The sequence below is a fragment of the Amblyomma maculatum genome, chromosome 2, assembly GCF_055883805.1.
Source record: "Amblyomma maculatum isolate TAMU_Amacu chromosome 2, ASM5588380v1, whole genome shotgun sequence".
NCBI classification, from domain to species: domain Eukaryota; kingdom Metazoa; phylum Arthropoda; class Arachnida; order Ixodida; family Ixodidae; genus Amblyomma; species Amblyomma maculatum.
In genome coordinates this window covers 42,676,179-42,700,821 of record NC_139345.1, presented here as the reverse complement: position 1 = coordinate 42,700,821, position 24,643 = coordinate 42,676,179, and the positions used below count along the sequence as shown (strand labels likewise).

Genomic DNA, 24,643 nt, shown 5'->3' with positions numbered 1-24,643 from the left:
CTGAAAAAAAAAAAAAAAAGAACAAAATTGACGGATACCGAGCGTGCTGATCGAACATTTAGTGCAGTGTGGAAGGATGAAAAAATAAATAAAAAGAGCCGATCTTCAACGTGCAAAGGACACGATTAAATACATGTACGGACAGCCGAAGAACCAAAGCCCATAGAAAAATTCGTTACTTGTCATTGCAAAAAATAAAAAATAGAGTGAATAGCTAGATGAGCACAACGAAGATTATAAGGAGAGGCGATGCTCTTGAAAATAAATAGCAGGAGTTCTATATTGGTGTATTGAAACGAGCGCCAATACTAGCGGGAAATGAGAGCCGCATTTTTTTCTACCGTAATAATAATTGTTTCACAGGAAGGGTAAGGCGCAGTATCTGTCACACTTGTAGCTGTGGACACCTGAACCGCGCCGTAAGGGAAGGGAGGAAGGTGGGAGTGAAAGTGGAAAGAGAGAAAGGGGAGCCGTAAGAATGCCGAATTTCACATCGACGCGTCGCAGCATGGCATATAGCACATTTTCGGCTTTTGCTGCACGGAATCGACGATTGCAGTCTTCACGAGGCGGCCTGCAAATTCAGGAGACAGGCGCTTCCGACACAGCTGCACCTGTCTGTACAGCGGGACAGCCCTGTGCAGCAAAGTGCACAAGCGACATTTGACGGCCCAAGTGCAGCTGTCCCACATCTCGGTCACAATGCATCTGACATCCGCTGCCATTCGGCTTGCCACTCTGTGCTCACTCGAGCTCAAACGTGCTTTGGATTCATAAAGGTGTTCAGAGTACAATGCAGCGAGGACGTTTTCTTCCCTCTGGAAGGCATTGCGTAGTTCTATCCATTTTCGTGCTATTGATGAAAACGAGTAGTGAACGCTGTTGGTGAGGTTGATGAAGGTACGCTTGCCGCGTTTAGGGAGAGACGTAGCGTAAGAGGCAATGGATGGCTTAGTGGCTTAGGCTGTGTGGCGATAGCGAATGAATCAATACGCAACCGTAATGTGGCTGCCACGGGAATAACCCGTAGGGTGGCTACTCTGGAATGAGGAGTTTATGGTAAAGAGCGGTCTTCCATCAGGGCCGCATTAAGAAAAATCGAGGCCCTGGGCTAAAACGCATGTAACCCTTTTCCCCCCTACCCACCCCATTGGCGGTTTCGATCTTCGCTTCCATTCTATACTTCTGAAAAATACCGTTTCATTTTAAGCAACGATGTAATGGTGGTTGGTTTTTCATCTTCAGGTAGCGCGCTATACTTCGGCACAAGGAAGAATTACAGAAAACAAGACGTACCAGTCTTTTCTTGTTTTTTTGTAATTTGTCCTTGTACCAAAGTAAAGCGCGCCTAACTGAATAACGTTTCATTTTGACTGCACCGAACTAAAAGAAGTCCAGGACTCACTCTGACACAGCCTATTTTCCTCTCCCAAAGCGGGAGAAAAGAAGTGATGGAACCATTTGAGAGATCTAAAGCAATGGTGGTGATGGAGGTGGAAAAAGATTTTCCTCTTTATCCCATCTATTGTTCCAGTTACATTGCTTTAGAATTTGCCCACCGCCCCAGGACGGAGGGATCGACAGGAAACCATTAAAAACTCTCCTCCAAACCATAAGCAAGTTTAATTCACCTCACAAGAAAGGGACCTCCCAGAATGCTGGGGAGCAGCTTGACAAAGTCTCCCCAACAACTAAACGAAGTCAGATTAGGCGGGGGCCCAACCTCCTCGTTCTGGTTTTCTCTCTTCATACCTTTTAACCGAAATTCCATTATTTGTGGTTCCATATATAAGACTGGTTAGAATAAATGGGTCCCCTCCTCTTGCCCTCAGAGATGGGGCCCTGGGCTGCGGCCTCCTTAGCTCCCACTTTAATCAATCACTGACAGAACCTCTGTACCACTCAAGATTTTAAACATAGTACCTCAAAGTTAAAAATCGCTCGACCGACTCAGAAGGTTGCTAACCATGTCCCCTCCTTCCACCCGCAAACTCGCTTACGAAACATTCATTCGCACAACAACAATATGCCTTTCCCATTTGTAATCCGCTTCAGCGATACCTAAATGAAGCATTAGCATCAGTACAAAGCCGAAAAGATGAATTTATTTCAACATATGTTATGATCGGAAGACCTGTGCCACTGGCATCAAATCGACCCTTGATATACCACCACTGCCCTTTCGCCTTAAAGTCGCCCAACTCTGCCTTTTCCACAATATATACTACAATTTCCTTCACTTGCACTGCACATGCTCTGGTGCGATTGCAACTTAGAGCGATCCAAATAAATTTTAAAAATCGTGCTCTTATTTTATCTTCATCCTTAGTCCCACATACAGAGCATTTCCCATCACTTTTGACGGACCATGCATCTGTGCACTTGCCACATTTTTCCACGCTTGTCTGCAGATACAGTGTTCCCGTTCTACTCTTCCTAGCGCGATGGCCACAGCGTGTTTACGATTGTTCACTGTTTCGTTATGTAATGCACTTAAAATTCTTTGCCGTCTAATCATTCCAAATGTTCGTATTACGTGTGCTTTTGTTTCTTACTCCCCTTTTATGTAATGTCCCGCCTAAGTTTCCTTAAGGGAAAATAAATTATGATGATAAAGGTGCAGCCCTGGACACGTACAGTTTTTGTCAAAAGTGTAGAGCCCAGGGAGTCTGCTTCTGAGCCACTTCGTCAAGTTTGTAATGCATTTCCAGTGTTCCAAATCTCTAAGGTGAGATTTCTTGTCCTACCATCTTCAGTGTTAGGGATCTCCACTAATGCTAAATCAGCGCCACTACAGGGGTCAGAAGCAGACACCTCGGGCTCTACATTTTTGGCAAAGGCTGTACGTGGACGGTTGACAGCGAGCTCAAGTAGGATATCAGGATCTGGTGCGCGGCGCACCGAGTACGTAGCGCACCGCGGGTGCTTCTGACCGCCTCTGAGTGGACCTTGTTTCCCTTAGCAGCGAGACCTGTTGCGTCGTTTGGAAACGTCTGTTCGGCGCGTCAAGGAAGCAAAGGGAAAAATGTATGGTATACTATGGTATATGGGGTTTAACGACCTAAAGAGAGATGCTGTAGTAGTGGGCTTCGGTAATTTCGACCATCTGAGGTTCTTTACACGGTCACCTTGTGTTTGACTTTCATTGACCGAACCCGCGTTACTGTGTTTAGCAGTCACCACTAAGCCAACGCAGCGCCCGGAAGAATGAGCTCCTGGGCTGCGGCCAACGTAGCACACGCTGGTTTGCTGCAGCAATGGTCCATAATCCCTTTAGCTGATTACTTGAGCACCTCCCAAGTGTGCACCTCCCGCGTTACTGTGTTTAGCAGTCACCACTAAGCCAACGCAGCGCCCGGAAGAATGAGCTCCTGGGCTGCGGCCAACGTAGCACATGCTGGTTTGCTGCAGCAATGGTCCATAATCCCTTTAGCTGATTACTTGAGCACCTCCCAAGTGTGCACCTGCCGCAGTGGCTCATGGCTGCGACGTTCCTGCTGATCTCTGTGTCACGGGATCGTATCCGGTTTTGATGGAAACGAAATATGTATGGCTGCGTGCTGTGGGATTGTGTCGTCAGGCGGCCTAAAGTAGTCCAAATCCTTCACTGCGGCGCTTTTCACGGGGCTCTTGGAATGGACGTTTAAGGCCGATGTACGGTACCGTATCACATCTCCGCAGGTGTCTCCTGGCCAGGCGGTGCCGTTCCGGCGGGTGCGGTCACAGTCAGTGATGTTCCAGGCGGACCCGAGCCGCCGCAGCCCCGTGGCGGTGCGCGCGCGCTCGATGTCTGTCAGCGACTTCGCCGAGCGGCCGCGCGTCCATTCAGTGGGCGCAGGATTCGGCGAGCAGCTCACGGCGCACGAAGAGGACGACAGGTTCCGGGCGTACGCGCGCCAGGTGTACGTGCTGTTCGCTGTGCTGGCAGCCGTCGTGGCTGCCGTGGCCTGCTACACCTTCCAGAGGATCCGCGTCCGCCGCGACCAGCAGGCGCCGGACGAGCAGCAACTCCACTTATGAATGGCCGTCTTGCAAGAGGACTCGTCTCTAGTCACCGTCAGTGGCTCCTGGTCTCATGTTCAGTGGTAGCAGCGGGTGTGGTACAGACACTTGCGCCCACCCATTTTTCCGCTGTGCCTGTTCCGTGTCCGCTGATGTCGCCAATTGTTTCTGCCAGGCACACGGGGGTGCCATCGCTGCGAACATTGAGGTGCCGAGCGTGGACTGGCAGCCCAAACACAGCCATCTAGGATTGCAGAAAGTGAGGCTGCTGCCGCTGGCATTATTAAGCATGCTGTGTTATCGGACCGGTTTCAATATGCACTCATGATTGCCGCAACAGGAACGCTGCACTACGTCGATTTTGTCACCGTCGCCTCTGCGCGTCACATTTGCAAACACTACCTGTTATTGGTCCCCCTCGTGTTCTAGCTTTTGTGCTACGCGAAGGCACAAATGAGTGCCATAAGAAAGCAGCTCCGCCAACAGCACTTTTGCTGGCCGCACAATATTTGTTCTTGCAGCACAATGTTCCACGCTGGCTTAATCCATCTTAATCGATAAATAGCTTTGATTTTATAATTCCGGTTGTCAATCTCAGCCGGATCATGGGCACTACACATGGTTGCCCCTCGTTTATTTTTGTGCCTCATGTGTTGTTCGATTTCGGAGTGGTCGATGGACCTATACATGTCTTTCGCATTCTGATGTGAGCGTTGGGCACCAGTTAACTGTGCCTGCCCTCTTCTCCAACGTGATAGGTCGTCTCTTTCTCTAGTGATACTTCTCAAATCACGCCCATAACAACTGCATGAACATATGCTATTTTTTTGGCCCTTGGCAAATCATCACGCTGCGGTGTTCTGCTTGAGTATTAAGCATGCCCCTATGCACAATATGACAGCATTGTGCGGCACATGCAGCATTTGACAAATGTTGCAACACGTGATAGAAATGTGCATTTGCACGAAGTGGTGCACCGCAGCAAACACAGCGAACGAGCAGTGTCCGTGCGCATTGCGGAGCGCCTCGTATAGGGCTATACAACAGTAGCCCATATACCTGTATAGCATAGAAATTTTTTTGCTCCGTCGCTTAGCTGCTACTGCACTACAGCACAAAAGGTAATTGAAACTCTCATTTACAACACAACATTGCGCCTTGTCCGCGCCACGTGGGCACTTTGGTCTCATTTTCCTTCCAGGCTTACCCTCGTTGATATTTTCAAAATTTATGTCGTGTTCATTCTTTTTCAGCAGGTAGTTCACACTTTTTAAAGGGCCCGTGAAGCAATTTATTAAATCTAGAAAACGCGCACAAGCCATAGATATTCCATCAATCCTCCACAACGCAAGAACATTTAAGCTAGATTTAATAATACCCAATATATCAGCGATGGAAAAATGACACTTCTCCACTTCCACTGAATTCAGCGCCCGCTGTCGAGCAAGAAAAAGTCGCGACGGCGCTTCCTGCGCCTCATCCCGTCCGCGTCACTTGAGAGCGCCCACTAAGTGGGCGCACCCAGACAGATCAGTTGACGTCATAAGGAAGGGAGCCCGCGGTGAGGTGCCGCCTTAATCGGTTGCGAGCGGTCGTCAGGAGCACTTTTTAAAAATTGTAAATTACAGGCCCCACGCATACCTTTTAAATTGACTGGGAACTCACAAAGACCACCTCTGTGGATTTTTTTGCATTAAAATATTATCGGTTTTCCCTTCAGGGCTCCTTTAAGTTCTTAGAAGGAATTGCACAGCCTTTGTCAAAAAGTTGAGAGTTCAGGGGTTTTACTTTAAAGTCTGCTCCATTAGCATTCTTGGAAGTCTTATCCATTGGAGAGGGCTTAAGCAAAATTCTTTTCTTAAGGATATCGGGACTCTGAGAATGCTTTACGAGCCACATGCTGTGGCTCAAAATCAAACTCATTAGACTAACTTTTTACAAAGGCTGCACGTGGCCTCCACCACAGCAGCAACTTTGCAACCACATGAGTTGAAGAAGTGCGGCACTCGAAATGATGCGTGTCATTAATATGACCGACAAGGCGAAGCATGATACTGTGCATGCGGCATATGTATATGCAAGCAGTGTTTCTCGCACGCGTACGCCTTGTTTCTCAATCGCCAAAAGAACGATACTCGATCCCCTGTAAATTCTGTCCAAACAGCGTTATTGCATACTGATGCTCCAACTGCGTATATAAGGCTATCAAAAGCTGTATGCAAAGTCTTGTTTTTTTTTTCTTTTTTTTTTTTTGCCAGCGCTGATGACGTGCAGAGGTCCAGGAGAGAGAAGAGGTGATCGGTTTCTTTGCCTCAGTGCTTTCATTCCTCATTGCGGTTTCTCCGTCTTGCTTCACCCGTCATTCAAATATGTAAGAGCCGAGACAGACTGAAACACGATACATCTCGAGAATTGAATAGGCTCTCAAGATCGTAGGTACTAATCGAATTATTAGCCGCTGTTGTCGCTTCGCCAAAACAAGGCTTATAGCGATGCCCGCCGGAAGAAATCGACCGCACAGGCCACGAAAATGCCACTCATACCGAGTAAACAGTGGCCATGCAGCAGCCGTGTTTGCACATCGGCCGCCTGTCTCGAGATCTCTTATTTTTAACGTTAAAGCCCTTTTTTTTTTTTTTGGCTCGTGGACCGTGGAAATATCTGCATGAAATGACAGCACGAAATGGCACTTAGGGAATCGAACCACTATCCCTCAGATCCCCAGCCTAACGCGCAAACCAGTACTGCATGCTGGGCTCGTGAGAAACCATCACTGTAAAAAATGTGTGTGAAATTACAGGTATTCTTAATTGAAGAAAATTTATACAGAGAATATCTGTTTTACTTCATTGACCTAAATATGTTCACGAAAAAAACAAAAAAAAAAAACGTAATTTTTTTGTTTTCCAGACAAAACCTTAATTGGAAGGCAAACAATTCGATATATTTTTGCCGTCTGTTCTATTTCTATCGCAAACTAATTTTTACTTGAATAGTAGGTAAATGCTGAACAGAACGCGAAATGGTATTGACAAGACCGAAGGAGCTTGTCCGACGTTCGGCGGCGTAACAATTTCGATTCGAAAGAATGTAACGGCGCCACACTGAGGTACGTTGTTGGTTGGCTCCTTGCTACAGTGGCATTTGCTATGCATTTTCTCACTTGCCTCTTTTCGGTAGCTGGATAACGGCTGTGGCGCGGCCAAGCATTGCCAGCGCAAAGATATTCGCGAGGTGGAGTTAGCGCCTTTTGCCTTAAAAATGGTGTTCAATGAAGAAACTAGCGCTGAACGCAATTTTATTATTATTACAGGCAGAAAAACATGTGAAATGAAATACGAATAAAAAAAGATACATTTGCATCATTGTTTTAACTGCGAGAAAAAGAAAACAAAAACAGAAAACGCCGTATAACAGAAAATGTTTGTCAATTTACAAAAAAAAAATTCTATCAGTTGTAAACAGAAAAACTGTAAAAGCACAGAAAAATTAAAAACAGGAAACATGGCAAAACAGAAAATTTCTGGCAGGAGAGCTGCCAGAAAATGTCTATTTTTCAACATTTTTTTTTTTTTACAGTGAATCGTCCTTTTCCTTGTCTAGTGTGAGGATGATCATAGGGATGAAAATGAAGATGAAGTTAATGTTAATGATGGTAGCATAGCGCCAATGACGATGCATTTAGTTTGTGATGATGATAGTAGCGATATTGATGATGGTGATAGGGACGACAATGCAGTTAGTGAAAACAATCCTGTAAAGTGGGTTTCACAATTTCCGCTTATGCAGAGCTAAGCGCAGTCCTGTAATATATTTTTCTTTTGTACTGCATACCTGCGCGAGCAGCGCGACGAAAAGAGCGCTTTCAGCGAGTCGTCGGTCAGGGCCGGAGACGCTGGATAATTTCTTAAGCGGCCACGAGCAACAAGCCGCACGCAGGTAATGCGCGACGAAAAAGCGAAGCGGCTTCTGCGGACGAAGCTGCGATCCACTCTGCTGGCGGAATGGAATTAATTGTGCTGGTCGTTTGGCGAAGCGTTCACTCCAGGGACTATAGTTAAGAAAAAGCAAAGGAGAAGACGACATAGGAAGAAAAAGATCCACAGAGAACAGACATCCATGTCTGCGATGATGAAAGGACGATCGAAGCGCTTAGTTTCACGCGTTTGAAGCTGGCAGTTTTGATGTTTTGGTCTTCGTACAGCTGCGCCTGGAACCAGGGCAGTCAAACAGTCTTTGATGCTACGCTCAATCTCTGCAGCAGGGTTGGCCAAATTGCCGGTCGCGCCGCAGGTGGTTCCTATCGAGTCCAAGTGGCCTACCACATCCTACTGAGATGCTCCTAACCGCAGCAACGTCGTTAGAGCATGCAGCGATTGCTCGATCCGTTGGATATTAAAGTCTATTCTATTTATCGCTGCACAAGTGGCATTCAATGTGACCACTAGCTTTGCTGAACTAATAGAACCAAAACTGCCATGCCAATTTTAACTGCGGCTCCCAAGACTATTTAACGCGATATGAAGGCCCTTTCTGCAGAAAATCCGGCATTGTGAGCGAAAATAATGGGCACTGGGAGGTGGCAGCCGACATGGCCGAGCACTGATTGATCGTAGATATTGTGCGTCGTCACGCTGCTTCGTGACGTTCCAGGCCACGCAGGCGCGTTCTTACGGCTTGGTTAAGTGGGGTTTCACATCAATGTCGGCTGGTCTTTGGCATAATGCGGTAGCTTTTACGACATATATGCTTATGCAGTATTTTTGCGATAACAGACACAGTGATTACACGGACGGCAATAAACGGCATGTACGCGAGCATCAGCAAGGGGAGTCGCGGACAAGAGCCTTTAACGCTGTCACGACATACCTTTGCCCCTCTTGATCTTTTTTTTTTCCCTGGCCGCCCCTGCTCTACATGTCAACCCCGATCCAAACTTTCGTAAACTGAATGCCTGCAAATTGCCGATCGTCAGAAAAACCTCTCGGGCTTCGCCGTCTTTCGCGCTGTTAAACAAAAGCAGTCGTTAGCTGTTACAAACTGCAGCGCCGCCCCGGTCTGCTCTTACAGCTAGGCAGGCCCTCCGACTGTCACCACTCTGCGCAGATGCAGCGTTGCCATAGCTACAGTGGCTAGAATTGGGCCACTGTACCATAGCGGTGTTTTTGAGGTCCGAGGTTGCGGTTACATTTTACATAGTGACCAAATAAGGTGCATGCACATTAATGAATAGTCTAAAGTGTACAGTCATTGCTGGAACACGTACACCTCCATGGCGTCTGGGCGTCTAACAGAGGCTGCTAACATGAAAACAACAAAAGACAAAGTTGAATTTGGCCCGTGGATTCATTCAGTTACAACTAAAACAAAGTGCAGAGTAGCACCCCACAGGTAAAGTTAATTTTTAATCGATGCAAGCCCCGCAGACACTTAAAGCGCCTCCTCCTTCAAAAGAATGCAGTCTTGACCTTCGTTCTCCTTCCTTTCCTTCTTCTCATTAGCTTGCCGTTCTTCCCACCGCTCGAATGATCAATACTGGGTCTCTGAAACGACTTCAGCTTCCCACCGTAAAACAGTGCGAAATTCCCCGGCCGGTCTTTCCGGCGCGCCTCCCTCGGCACCGCGAGCTTGCCGTTTCGTTCGCTTCAAGCACAGCCTATGTTACTTGACCAGGGAAGCGAACCTAAAATTCCAAGAGTAATGCTTTTTCTCCTCCTGCCAACCCGGGTGTTGGAAAACAGCGGGGAGCTATACACACAGCTGACACGGAGATTACACCGTATAATGGAGCCCGTGAAAATCGATATCTGTTACAAGTTTCCTTGACTCGTCTGTGATTTTAACGAACGATACATGAACCGGACTGAAATGCTTGTAGTCGTTAATGCGAATGTGAGCTCCTGCACGAGGTTTCTGAAGCACAAGAACTCTAAAGACACAAAGAAAAATATATAGTAACAGGCTTTGCAAGATGCAACATGTTCTGCTATATGTAGTCTGATACACCGCAGTGAGTCGGTGGTTACGGGGCTCTACTACTGAGCCAGGGGACCGGGTTCGACCTGGCTGTTGAGACTCCGTTTAAATGGAGGTGAAACGCAAGACACCCATGTTGTATGCAATGTCAGTGCATGTTAGAGCACTTCAGGTGGTCGAAAATATTCGAAGCGCTTCGCTACGGTGTCCCTCAGCCTGACCAGCTTCGAGACATTAAACACCATAAACCAAACCATGCACCCCCAATTCATGTGATGCTATTTACAGAACACTTTTTATTTAACACCACTGGTCGGTGAAACCAGGTGCATGAAAATATGTGTCACTATATACGCTGGGTTCAATAGTGGCTTACCTGCCTCTTAGTGTCAAGACCTAAACCTGAATCAACACCCAGTAGCACACATTTTTAAGATGGCTAAAGTCTATAGCAAAGCACAACACAAGTGTTGGCAGTCACTTGTGCTACCTTGCGCAAATGCAATTAAGTTATTATTTCGCTCAAGTGTGCCAGCTGTAAACAGTTTTTCACTCGTGTAACGTGTGTACACTGTTGTGAAGCCTTCGTATGAATACCTCGCCACAATGTCACAATAACTTCATTTACTGAAAAACCTTACGCCTTTATCTCTATATATGCAGTAGAAACAAGCACCACAAATATATAAACCAAAGTGCAATTCTAAATGACACTGCAATGAGTATTGCAACATTGCCCCATATGACTGAATTGGAAGGACATTTATGGCAAGAATAGCCGCAGTAAGGAATTAGCCAAATTTGAATTGGGCAAGTTTCCGGATATGATGCAAAGATCATGAGCAACACATTTTTGCAAGCACAAGCTTACGACACTACATTCTCCCTTTATGAGAATTGAGAACGGTGTTTTAAAAAGCAATACACTGTGGCGAGGCATTCATTGCCTGTAAAATGTCTGCCTATGTCTGCCTTTGAATGTTCACTATGCACGCGACCGGCTGTCGCATTCTGCTCACAAGGATTCCGTCACTGCATGCTGATGAGTGTGTTGTAAACATTAGCTGTATTGCTCTTTTGTGATGTTGCTACCTGTTTTTAACATGTACAGCTAACTGGTGCAACCTGTTGAGTCGCGCATGTGCACATGCCAATGTGAACTGATGTAACTGTTTTACGGCACAGCAGCCACATTTTTGACTTTATAAAATGGAGATATATATATATATATATATACATGACATAAAAATGGATGTTTTAAAGTGCCCGAGGCAGATATCGTTTTGCATTTAGTGATGTTGATGTACAGCAAATATATTTGTTTAAGTGCATTTTAAATAAATGAAAAATAAAGGATCACCCATATGCGCTCAGTTTTCCTTGTTCCTAGTGTTATTAAAAGCACATGAAATTGCAGAAAATTCATAACTCTGGTTGGAATGCTACCAGTTTGACACACTCTGAGCTGAAGGCCCCAGTTATATAGGTCACAGCTCTGAATTTCAGTACAGACGAGTTCGACTGTGCGTCACTGCCAATAGAGTGGATCCATCCATTAGACACAAAGGCAAGGATCCCATCATGAACAAAGTGAAAAAAGTTACAAGGGTTCAACGCTGCTGAACCAAATATTGAGCGAAAGCATTAACTGCGGGTGACCAAGCGTTCTTCTCCTTTTCTTCTTCCTCAGCCCACATATAAAGCCTCGCTTTAACCAACCTATATGAAACTGCCTTTGTGGCTTATAGGGATAATGTGAATGCCAGGGTCCTAGCAGGCTGATTCTGACATAACCGTCCCATGTGAAACGAGAGACCCAAGTTGGCAGCTCCTGCCAGCTCATGTGTCACTTGGGTAAGACGTAACTGCGGCTGGGTCACGCGAAGGCTTGAAAGTGCGAGCAGTATTGCTTTCGCAATAATAACTACAACATATAGTTTAATCATTCCCAAGCAGAGGTCAAGTAACAAAAGCAAAGCACCACGTCTGATAGAGCATGAGCTCCATCAATACTATTGTTTTAACCCCAGAAGTACAGGTCCTGTTTCACAGTCTCCCTGTTCTCCCGCCTCTGCCGAGTCACTGCACTGGCTTCACCTTTCACGACAATCTTTTTCTTTAGTGCACGCTCCCTGTTAGTCAGCTGCTTTTTTACACGTGCTTTGATCTCTTCAGGGGCTATTGTAGTGCAGCTCGTGACACTAAAGGTCCTAACACTCTTTACATCACTCTTATCGTGCGTGGTTTTAGATTGCTCATCGCTACAATCCTTCCTCACCAGCTCAGGAACTACGTCTTCTTCCCCATCTTTTGAACTGTCCACTGACAATGGGGACAGGGCAGCGCTGGACACCTTTGCTCCTGTAACATGGCTGCTTGTGTCTGTGTACTGGGTGGTTTCTTCCATTTCGTCTTCTGTTTTGCTCGATGTTGTTCCTTGGTGATCCACGGAAGCAACCTTGTCATCGTTAATGGGTAGACTTTCTGAGGTTCCATTCTTTTCAGGCTGAAGCTGGGTGTCAGCAATAAAGCGTTCCATCATGCAGCTGTTGGTTTTCTTCCCTATCTTGCTTGCGCTATTATTTTTTTCAGTAGAGGTGGACTGATGAAAGTCATCTGCGCCATTCGAGGCTTCTTTCTCATCATTGTCAGAATGATCTTCCTCATCTTCTTTCATCTGCTGAACAGCCTATAAGGAATAAAGCAAAAAGCTTTCATAAAACCTCAACAACTACTATATGACAGCAAATCTTGAAACACACTCAGTAACGTAAAGCTGTAGGTCATTAAATAACTGAAATAAATGACTATAACAATACTGTTGTAAGCTAACAAAATTTCAACCCTCAACTTGGCTTGCAAAAAAGCCTTGAAAGGAAGATGCTATGGGCAATCAGTTTCGCAAGCACCAAATTTTGTCAGGCACTAACGAAAGGCCCCAGATCTAGCCACTTACCTTGGCCAATAAGAATGCTTCTGCAAATTTTAATCACAGGAACAATATATATACAATTTCAATGCTGGCCAGCAGGCAGTTTTGGTATTTCTATTTGCATGAAAATCAACATCAAGTGAATTACCATGCAGGCAAGAAAATCAAAGCTTCTCTGAGCTTCATTACTAATAGTGACACACAACATGACAGGCTGCCTCTTGTCTCAGGAATAGGCACGAACAGTGTGCAATTAACTAGTTATGCTACATCCTGTCTTTGAGTTCACACTTATGACTAGTATTATGCCTCTAACAAATCAAAAACACTGACATCAAATAGCTTTATGCCTATCACATCTTAAAAACGACCGTTCTAGTTCCACTAGCACACATTAGAAATTTAAAATAATATATATGTATATATTCCATACCTCATCAAGCTCTTCCTTAACCTCCTTTGAGAAGCCACTGGCAGTTGTTTCAAGGTCAAGAGTGTCGTCCCTCCTGAAAATTGCAGCAAAAGCCACTGATGTTAATAGATCTTCCCATAAAGAGGTAAAAGGTCAGAGTCATATTTGATTCTAGGATGCAGATATCTACAGTCGAACCCAGATATGTCAAATTTTAAGGGGATAAAACAGTCTGATGTCTCGATACCTTGGCTTGATATGCCGCTCGTAATGAAAAAGGTGGCTTAGCCACCAAATTGCCAAAGCCCACATACAAAACGCAACAGTGCAATTTATTTCTCTTTCTCTCAGTCACATATGCACACATACATACATACACAAAAAAAACCACGAATCTCTGACTGCTTGTTTGGGCAATGCAATTGAAAATACTGGCATCAATCTTATCGAGAATGTCCAGGGGAAAAGGCTGATGCCCTCCATTTCATCAGGCTGAACACTGATGATAGCTCAGCAGTTATAGAGAGGCGTTTCTTCCTGACCACAGTGATCTTCGTCTTCCAAGAATCCTCATCCTGTTGAATGCCAGCAATTCAGCTATTAAGGCAAAAGCCTCATCGTTGTCGTCAGCAAAAGTGTCACGCTTTTGCGGAGCTCTGATTGGCTGAGGTGGGGATGATGTCATAGAGGTCTCGACCAATCACAGGACACTATCGTTTGGCAGGCGCTGCCAACTCAGGCCTCTCCTTTTACATGGGAGGATGATTTCAGAATCAGCCTGCTAAGACCCTTGCATTCATGTTATCTCTAGGCCACACAGACACGCTCATACGGTTTGGTTAAAGCGGGGCTTTATATGTTTGCTGGTAGCTTACGCTATCTAGTCATACTGATTCAAGCATCCGTGCGGCGCCTTTCATTTGGCGCTTCCTTGAACGCCGCACCACACAGCCTATAGAAGCAAATGCAGTAAAACCAGGAATCAGCGAAGTTTCAAACAAAGGCTTTCGCCTTATCTAACTTTAGTGGTCCAAAGTACCACACAAATTATATTCCTGCCATAATGTGCTTGACAGAAGGAGTGGCTACAGCTTGTGAACTTCGCTGTCAGAGTTGATAAAATCGTTAACAGTCACTTCGAGCGGGACGGCACTCAGAAAATTAGACAAATTACGGAATGCCTCATGCAAGCATCTGTAATCATCTGAGGCTTACGGACATTCGTCTACGTCCACTGCAAGGTCTGCCTTGCAGAAACAATTGGCCCCTGTACTCTGCTGCACATCATTTTACACGCCACGTCAGACCTTCGCAAACCACATATGAAATTGGGAGGGGCATTTACAAATGTGCAGCGGGAAGGGGCATCTACAAATGTGCAGTGATGTGTTGCCTTAATTGGTTGTAAACGGTTGCCAGAAGCATCTAAAAAAAAAATTATTGTAAATGATAGGGTTCACACAGAGCTATTCAATTTACTTGAAACTCACAAAGACCACTGCTATGACTTTGTTGCATTAGAAAATAACCATAAGTATTGTTTCAGGGTCCCTTTAATTGTATAATTTAAATGCAATGCTCACAAAGGAAAAAATTATGACTGAGAAAGTCTGAGTGATTTGCACGTAAAATAAAAAAATTAATTGCATTCAATAAGATATAAGAAAAAAAAAAGCCTTTTTTTTTTTTACAATTTCTTCTAACCACTTCAGAAATGAGTATGTTCAAAGTTGCAGAACTGTTCAGGACAATGTTTCTGGGCAGTAAAGAACAAAATTTCAATGGTCCCGCAAAGTGTTTTGGGCTCCTACATTGGTGCGATGCTAAGAACTTCGGGCTGTTCGGGACAAAACTCGATCCACAATATTTCTGGTAAGAACAAAACACTCAGAATATGCCCAGTACCTTCAGAGAAACTCTCAGAGCCTCAAATCTTTTTGGAAACAGTCCCATCAGCAGTCCCGTCTTTTTGAACTAACGCTGAAGAAATGGATGTCATATTTTCACACAAAGCCGACACTTGCATCAAGTGACAGTGGTCGCAGAAACAAAGCTGCTGATCTGCCCGGTCGATGCAAGAAGAGGTAGCTACCTTGAACGGCATGTTTTTCCCAATCGCTCCGCATTGACAAGTTTTTCAGGAAGTTTGAAAGAAAAGTAAAATCTCCCCAATGAAAAAACATGAAGCTGAAACTGAAATACAGTTTTTTTGCAGCATAGTGGATGGCACTAAATATATATATAAAAAAAAGCAAAGAAGGCTGCGATTGCTTTACAAGCCTTTCTGCGCCATTGGTCAAATTCATCGATTTGAACAGGCATGGTAAAGTTAGAAGGTGACATGGAAATTAGGTGTGCTTTCCTATACCATGGCAAATAATTTCTAGGAGCCGAATTATGTTTCTTTGTGCCCAAAAATCAGTACCTTGCAGGCATTTCAACAAGGTAGATATATATGGGTTGAGTGATTATCCCATATAATCGTACGATCAGGCAGGGACTTACTCAATATCAGTGAATTTGGGGTAGAGTTCACTTTCGTATCCGAAGCGTTTCTTGAAAAACTCTCTTACACAGTTGACATCACGATCAAAGTACCTGAAACAGCAGAAAAACAATCACAGAAGAGTGTTAATAAGAAATCAATGCAGAACCAGCAACACTGGCTGGTAGGCCAGACAAACTAAAAGCCTGTTTTCAGGTGCTAAACTGCAGTACACTCTACATACAGTACATTACACTTTTTAAAAACACATACTGAAACAAAAGTTTTAAATATAAGACTCTTATGAATTCAAACTTCAAGGCACCAGAGAGTTTTATTTGAATTAACAGGAGGACACAATAAGGGGACCAGGAAATGCCATTGATCGAGGTAAGTAAAGCAGACGAGGAGTAAGTATTCCATCGCTCGTTACTCCGATGCAAGATGGTTAATTAAAAGATAGAGTACAGACAATTAAAAATTATGCCCCTCCTCTCCGCTTCAACTCATACGCTCTGAGGCAGTAGAAAAAAATTGCTTGGCAACTCCACCCCGCCCATAAATCAGTGGTTGACGCTTGGTTTGCCGATTTCCGGTTGACGGGCCCATTTTCCCCAAGCATGGCTTTTCTTCCGCCCATGCATTCTTCATTTACTGCTTTTCTCTTTGCTCTCATGTAAGTTGTTTGCAATAATGAACCCAGTTCATAGCACAGTAATAGCATTCATCATGAGTGGACATGAAAGATATGGCAAATGAGATGAGTTTGGAGCTAACGACAGAAAGGCTGAAGAGTAAAAAATCGGAACCATGGGTGCAAAGGCATTGACTTTGCCCAAGCAGGCCCGAACACTCATGCAGACTACTTCTGCAGCTACTAAAGGTGCACTCATGATGCCGTGGTCATTCCCACTGATGCAAATGGCAACCTCGGGCAGCCTGTTGCTCAACATGACATCATGACAGTAATGGCACATACCAAGTACTAGTAGAATATTTCCAAAAACCCGAACTATGCACTCGCCAATCAACCTATGAATTTAAGAAAGAAAAAATATGGTTTTTAAAAGTCCGGACCATGAAAGAGAAATAACCAGAAAAATAAGATTAGGATGGAGCGCATTTGGCAAGTGCTCGCAGATCACGACTAGCAGCTTATCGGTATAGCTATAGTACAGCTGCATCTTACCTGTATTCACCTATGGGGCTGGAAAGTGAAGGCTCACGAAAAGGGTTCTACTTAAGCTGAGGACAACACGAGAGCTATGAAAAAGAAAATCTAGGTGTAACATTAAAAGATAGGAAGTATGCAGAGTGGGTCAGAGAAATAAATCAATTTAATGACATTCTAGTGGAAATCAAGAAGAAAAAATGGGCATGGGCAGGACATGTAGTACGAAGAGAGAATAACTGATGGTCATTTAGGGTAACTGGATTCCAAAGGAAGGAAAGTGTAGCAGGGGGCCACAGAAAGTTAGGTGGGCAGATGAGATTAAGAAGTTCGCAGGGGTCAAGTGGATGCAGCTAGCACAGGACAGGAGGAGGACAGATTAATTAGACGAATATGGGAGAGCCTTTAGCCCTGAAATGGGTACGGTCCGGCTAATTATGATGATGATGATGAATAATTGCTGGCTCCGTTGCAACGAGTTATCATCAGCCTGACCACACCCATTGCAGAGCAAAGGCCTCTCCCATAACTATCCAATTAACCCGAAGTATTACTTGGGGCAAATTCTCCAACGCATTCGTTTCAAACATTGAACCACTTCCTCAACTATCTTTCCACCCATTTTCTGGTCCCTTTAATATGGGCTTTAGTTCATTCTTCATCAGATGCTAATGGCAGACTGATATTCATACATGTCTTCCTTCATATCGAATGGAAACACATCTTCCAACAGCAAGTACTGCAAAAACTAAAAATTATATGCATTCATTTAACAAAAAAAAAAAAAATCTGACATGAAGCTAAACGTACCACTGTGCATTGGGATGAGATGTGGACACCATCTGAGGAAAATCGATCAGCGTTGGCTTGTCTTCACTGCTGAGCATTAGGTTGAATTCATTGAAGTCTCCGTGTATGAGACCACAGTTGCCCAGCCTCACAAGCAGGTCCATGAGCTGATCATACAGCTGTGCAGGGTCGTCCAAGTCATGAACTTGGCACCTGTAAGAGCGATCATCTTAGGAAAGCATAAACTGCCAAAGCAGACTTCTAGCCCAAAACATATGCAGCAAGTTTCAATTGAGGCACATTTCCATCAACAGCCAGGAACAGGGTTCTTCTCCCCACGGTGGGCGTGGAAACAGAACATACCAGCAAGAAAAAGTAGCCAGGAAGAGTGTGAAAACAAAACAGGTACATCGTCGCCTGACATTTTTATTCTGTTTTCTTACTTCTGGCACAAGCAGCATCCTCCTCAAGAATCTCCAAAGGAGGGGTGATGTTAGTGGTCGCTTACCAAAGGGCAAGGCCTAAGGCACTGGTAGCAAAACACAATAAGGCAGGTGAGAAAATTTGTGTTGCCATCCTTTTCCTAAGTTGAACCCCTTTATAAGGGACATGCACTAGTGAGCAGTTTTTGTCTCTTATATGAGAGGTCCCTTATTAAGCAGGGTACCATGTTTACATTTTGTAACCAGACCCTATTTCGGCGCAGGCATCCTCCAGCTAAAATACGCAAAAAAGAAGGGTACATCATGGCCCAAAAGCGTTACTATAGCTTTCATTTACATATTGCATTTGCTTGGTGGACCACAAAACTGACTACACCACACAACTTTCTTATATTTATTTACTGCTAAGATAGTTGTAAATCTTGGTCTGCTTTATAGCTGCATTTGCGCTGTTCAACACAGCCTCTCCTAGCTTGAAAATCAAGCCAAGAACCTCATGGTCGATGTACCAAAGCTGTATATGTTGGCAAACCACGCTTGCAACGATTGGAAAGTGTGATCGTGATGTTACATGACACCGCAACTAGCAATTTTCAACTAAACTATGGGTCTCGTAACCCTACAAGAATTCAAGTAAAAAAAAGCACCATGAAATCGTAAAAGTAATTAGCTTATCACCGAGATGCTAGAAGCAGAAATATCCCTCAGAAATTTATGCTTATTTGACAATGGGTAACAGCGGCTGTGAGTAACAAGCCTGTGGATGTCATTACTCAGACAAAAAAAAAAAAAAAAAAAGTGCAAACGAGGCATTTCTGAATGAAGTTAAAACTGTTTAAATAGCAAACAGAGCAGTTTATTTGTCCTCGCCAGAGCAGAACTACTTCTGTTTTTATGTCATTTGTTTCGGTCTTGGCTTGGCTATGTTTCGCTTTCTAGGCACAATGCTTTGTTTATGTCAGCAGCATCAGCTGAGCCCTTTGCATTTACCAGATAGATTTGTCAGCCACACTCAAATGCAACGTAATAGACAATTTTCACTACATTCTTCAGTCTAGTGGACGCAACACCTACAGTAATTCGTGATGGGAAGCTCCCCTAATTGGAGAATCCAAAGCACTCTCCTAATATTATTGGCATGAAGATTGGCAATAATCTATTCCAGTACAAGTCTGCAGTTGTTTTAGAACTTTTGGTTACAAGAAACACAGTTTTTGTGTCATTCGAGTGTCTCTTGTAATGAGGCTTTACTGCAATTCTTTTCATTCATACCATTCTTACATTAGCATAAGTAAATTAATGTTAACTTGAGATAACTGTGCAAAAATTATTGGGACCACTTAAGGAGTTTAGTGGGATTAATAAGGGGCTTTGAAGAGAGGGGAACTTGATGATGTCGCAGGCTGGCACAAGCCCCTGCCTCGCCTCCATGACCGAGAGGCGAGGGGCAAGACGTCAGGTCCCAGTCACACCATCTTGGTTTAATTAGCTTTTCTGCCTTACTGCCTTGCTCGCTTTTGCGGACGGCAACCCTAATAGAGGGAAATTTCGTGTGGCCCAATAAAGGCTCCCTGACACTTTGATGGTGGTTGGTGTCCCCTCGCTACCCAGACAAGCCTACCTTTTATGCCAGAAAAGGGACAAACAGTGAAGCAGTGCAGGCTCCTGATAACACATTTCAAAAGCGACCATTGTTTTCTACTTGATAAACTAAGTACTTACAATGGATGTCCATTGATGAGTTCCATGAGGATGCAATGGCGATTGAATCCTACTGGAACAGGTACTGGGAACCCCCTGTCATGTAGGGCCTGAAAAATTATAATACATTAAACATGTGGCCTTTTGGTCGGCTAAGTGTGAATAAAAAATTAGCACAAAAGCAACCTACAGCTAATTAAGATGATTTTTATTAGAGGAAAGGCAGATTAAAAAAGCTGACGTCTCCAGAAGGCTGCAAAATTAGTCCTCACCTTCATGAAGGCAAATTCTTTCACAGCAGCCAATCGTGAGAGGTAGATCCATGATGCCTTGTTCCGGTGTTTGTGATAATCTCTTTTTTCTTTCAATTTTCGGAAGCACACCCGCCCCAACCTGCACATGTTGCATGGCAAAACAACAGAGCGGTGACAAACTGAAATAAAGTTTACAAAGCAATGCGGTGTGAAGCCAATAAAATCAATCACAGAAATTCCACCTAAGTATAGGGACTAAAATAAAAAGTTAGGAGGACACCTAAACGTCACCTTTAATATTATGATGCCACAGCATTAATGGCTCTTGTCTACAGCTCCCTTGTGGATCCTAGTTCATGTATGTGCCCTTCGCTACTTGCCTAATCACTAATTTCTCTATTTCTGCCTCCAATTTCTTCATTTGTGCCTCCATTATCTCACATACACCACCCTATTATAAGAAAGACCGCACAACATAGACATCAAGCCCCAATTTAAGTAAGCTGTATGAACGTGCCTGTATGGCATATGAGCAGTGTGCCTTACACAACATACAAGGGTCCTGGTGAGTACTGACTTTTCAATTTCAAAGGGGAAGCCTGAGCTGGCAGCTCCTGCCACCTCGTGGTCTAGTGACATCACACAACCTGCCAACCAACCAATGAATGGCCATGTTGCCTGCCAACTACCAAATGCCTGAGTCATGCCAGTGACTTTTTATTGCGTTAGCAATACTGTGCCAGGTTTCAGCCCGTCGCGTAGTCCCGGCCATGTTTGACCTTGAGCTGCAGCCGAGCCGAATACGACTTTAACCAAGCCGTATGAACATGCCTTAGTGGCTTATAGGGGTAACATGAATGCCAGGGTCCTGGCAGGCTGATTCTGACATAACCATCCCATGTGAAACGAGAGACCTAAGTTGGCAGCCCATGCTAGCCCACAATAAAGTCCCGCTTTAACCAAGCCGTATGAACATGCCTTAGTGGCCTATAGGGGTAATGTAATTGCCAGGGTCCTGGCAGGCTGATTCTGACATAACCGTCCCATGTTAAACAAGAGACCCAAGTATCGCTAATGCAATCCTCTTTTGGCATGCACACAAACAACAAATGCCGTTGCATTCAGCACTGGCAATGACACTAAACAATGAGTTTACATTACAAGTGCAGGAAGTAATCCTCCAGATGTAAGCATACTTGCCAACCTGAAGATTCGAATTGTTAAAATCCAACACATGAAGAAGGGATTTATCACTTTTATTTTTGGAAAACCATTGCAAAATAAATTTTGAACCAAGGATTTTAGATCACACTTGAATTTCACCTATAGTTGCAAAAGCATGAGAAAGGTTGTCACTACTGCCATCTTGCCTATTTTGGAAACTTATTCATGTAAGTTAGCTCGAACCGAATTCCAGTCTTATGCCCTTTTACTATCAGCAAATCAAAACCTGGTGCTTTTCATCACATGAGTTGAATGTGGACGCCCATGTGGACATCGCCTCAATGCACGTGACAGTTCACATCACGGGTGCGTACAGAGCATAAATAGAGCTTGTCCCCAAACAATGATTTAGAATTTTATGGTTTCAAAAACACTTATTGGCATGACTGTGAGTGCACCATTTCACTGCAAAGCCACCCCAGCTGGTCACATATAAAAGGAAGTAAGGCCAACACAAAAACTCGGCCCATGAAGAAAGTGTACCAAGTGACATGCACGGTGACAGGAATAGAATACCAATATGTTTACAGTATTGGGGAGACAGTTATCGGGTTTTGCATACAAAATCACGCTACTCTCATTACCCCAGATAGATGATAGAAATTACCATGGCATTGTAGCCACTGATCCTATGTACGATACAAATTCTCCTTTCATGAAGTGCGATATGCCACCAGCAATATAGTTTTATTAGAAATTCTAATTCTTTTAAAGTTGAGGCAAGTTTCACAAAGTCGCAAAATGAGTCCAAATTCATACATTTCGCAGAAAATTTGTAAGAGTTGGCAAGCATGTGTATAATACTTCTGCAGTCTAATAGTTCCTTTAATAGCAGCCTTTAACTTGGCTAAAAGGCAACAATTTCTAAAAAAATATTAAGGCATTTGCACACTTACGCAACCATAGAGGAATAAAATTCAGGTGGAAGACAACCATTAATACTACTTGAGAAACATACATTTCTTTTTATCCTTATTTCTTTTCTTTCTGCAGAAAGGGGCAGCCGAGACAAAAGGCTGAAAAGCCTGACGAGGCCTCGGCACCCAAGCACAGTTTGACAGTACAGTGAATTAATATATTATCAATCTAAGCACACACAACCTAACACAAATATTAAAAACATATGCCACAATAGCATTTTTTCCACCCATATTTCCTATCATGCATCAGTAACACTAATCATGCCCTTTAACATGTTTAGATATTCTTATTGACTTGGTTATGTGCTTTATTCTTCCCGAGCTACTGAAAACACTGGCATAAGAAAATGATGCCGAAATTACTTGCCGGCTGATCTTGAGCACCAGGTCCCTTCCTTCTTCATCTGAGGCCACATAGATGTCTGAAAACAGCAGTTCCCTTAGGTTACAACTTCAAACCAGAGTTTCTTTTGAATATATAGACTTCCGAATGTTTGAGAAGTATGCTTTCATCGACCAAAGTGAGGGAATAAAACCAGCACAAAAATTCCCTTTGTTCGCACCACTATCAATGCCAAGTTGTTTCACCAGTAATCTTCAATATCTAGATAAAAGCAGGCACAAAAGTTAATAAAATAATACCATAGCATTCATGTGAAAACAACTATGCTCCACAAGACTACCGCTGCATTCATTGTTTATACTAAAATACAAACTGACCAAACTCACTGTGGGCACGATGTGCCCCAAAACTGTAGTGGAAGGATAAATCCTTTACTACCTTCAGCATTTTCTTGATAGGACTTGGAGTATGTTCAAAAATTGAGAAGTTTTCTTTGTGAAGGTGCTCATGGGCGGTAGGCATGCAAGTTTTCTTACTAGAAGTTACGCATAAAAGTTTGTGGCCGCCTTTTACAGGTTATAAGACTTTACTGAAGTGCTGGGTTGAGTCGGTCTGTAAGACTCATTTGAACGATAACAGAAAATATTTCTTGAAAATAATAAAAGAACTGGAAACTATTTCCTTTGGTCCATATTGCTAGTTTGTCTACTGTCAACTGCATTTATATCTCACGCACTGAAACATTGGAGTATGCACACTATCTGGAGATGGTCAGAGTAACTGGCACACAATAGAATTTGGGATTATTTTGGCTACGGCAGTCATTTTTGACAACAAAGAGTGAGTGCCTAAAATACAGTTATGAGGTATTCTCTTCTGAACGAGGTTCATCGAGATAGTACGGCTCTAAAGGGGGTCATGCAGGCAGGCTTATAGAACACATTCCAGTAGGAAATAGAAAGAAAAAGCACCCACCAGATTCTTTCCCCACGCCAATCTGGTTGCCAACAGAATGTACCAAGCCTTGAGAACACAAAGTCTTCAGCGCTAGGTAATCATACCCCGTGTTGGTCAGGCGGTAACCGTCGTCTGTCGAGGAACATAAAAAAGATTGATTAGAGAATGTATTGAGTAGAAAAAAAACAAAGAGGTAAAGAGACTGCGTATAATCACATAAACGCAGTTGGTATGCATGTGTTACTTACACCTCTTGCCCCGTTCGTAGGAGAGAAGTTTCTGTTTGCACAGCTCGCGAAGGTGCTTATGACATCCTCCGTGTTTGAGGTTAGCAATCGAAGCCACAAGTGCCCCCGGGACAAGTTCATGATTTTTCATGCCCATTTCAACCTGCAAAAATTCAAAATGATGCAAGAATTTAGAAGAACCTCCCACGTGCGTGACATGTCCATCGGTTTGTTTACTGCCTCTTTCATGTTTTTATTTCAAGAGTAGCTGCACCCAACTTACCACCAGCAAATGCTGCACCCTGACATTAGCGTTCAGTAGGAATAAGAAAAAAAACAACAAGAACAACAGAGGTCTGGAAGCAAAAGGACGAACTTTCTTACCGCAGTCAAGACTCTGAAGTCCTCGGATGACATGTAACGCAGCATGGTAAGATTGAGTTTTCCCATTATTGTTGCAGTTGACACGAGTCCCTGACACTACGTTTTATCTACTTATAGGTCCACGCAACTTAAAAAGACATACAGTGAAATTCGGAGATACAAAATTAAGAAGAAACCCGCACCCACACGCGTAGATATGCACAGCGCGTAAAACTGGGCATGTAAAGGATGGAGTCTTAGCTTGGATTGGACGAGGTATTGGATAGGGTGGATAAAGTGGCTTGAATAAAATTTCACCAAAACTTAATATCTGAAAATGCAAATAAATAGTTTCAAACAATTTTTTATTATTTAACAATGATGTAAATTTTTATACAACTTTTGAGTAAATAGATGTGAAGTTAGGAACTGAAACTACGTGCT

At 43.8% G+C, this 24,643-nt stretch overlaps 2 protein-coding genes across 2 annotated transcripts in view; one reads left to right on the top strand and one right to left on the bottom strand.

Moving 5' to 3' along the window:
* LOC146198527 (uncharacterized) overlaps positions 1-7,413 on the top strand; it is a 32,275-nt gene extending 24,862 nt beyond the window's left edge. Inside the window, exon 4 of the mRNA XM_084594025.1 lies at positions 3,682-7,413. Within this exon, the coding sequence (XP_084450151.1) occupies positions 3,682-4,020 (339 nt within the window). The 3' untranslated portion in view covers positions 4,021-7,413. The remainder of the gene's footprint in view (positions 1-3,681) is intronic.
* A 141-nt stretch (positions 7,414-7,554) lies between these two features.
* Positions 7,555-24,474, bottom strand: RIOK2 (RIO kinase 2). Its single transcript, XM_084594024.1, has 10 exons — positions 24,221-24,474; positions 23,858-23,999; positions 23,628-23,741; positions 22,677-22,731; positions 20,184-20,304; positions 19,933-20,021; positions 17,789-17,980; positions 15,828-15,920; positions 13,344-13,416; positions 7,555-12,667 (listed from the first exon to the last, which is right to left on the bottom strand). The coding sequence occupies exons 1-10, from the start codon at positions 24,284-24,286 to the stop codon at positions 11,999-12,001; spliced, it is 1,614 nt and encodes a 537-aa protein (XP_084450150.1). The 5' UTR covers positions 24,287-24,474; the 3' UTR covers positions 7,555-11,998.
* Positions 24,475-24,643: the final 169 nt, after the last annotated feature.

What these genes read in the sequence shown, in the direction of transcription:
- RIOK2 (XM_084594024.1), bottom strand. Translation starts at nt 24,286, where the DNA reads ATGGGAAAACTCAATCTTACCATGCTGCGTTACATGTCATCCGAGGAC. An exon ending in ACTTCAGAGTCTTGACTGCG is followed by an intron (nt 24,000 to 24,220) that starts GTAAGAAAGTTC and finishes GAATTTTTGCAG; the next exon opens with GTTGAAATGGGCATGAAAAA. An exon ending in AAGAATTTGCCTTCATGAAG is followed by an intron (nt 20,022 to 20,183) that starts GTGAGGACTAAT and finishes ATAATTTTTCAG; the next exon opens with GCCCTACATGACAGGGGGTT.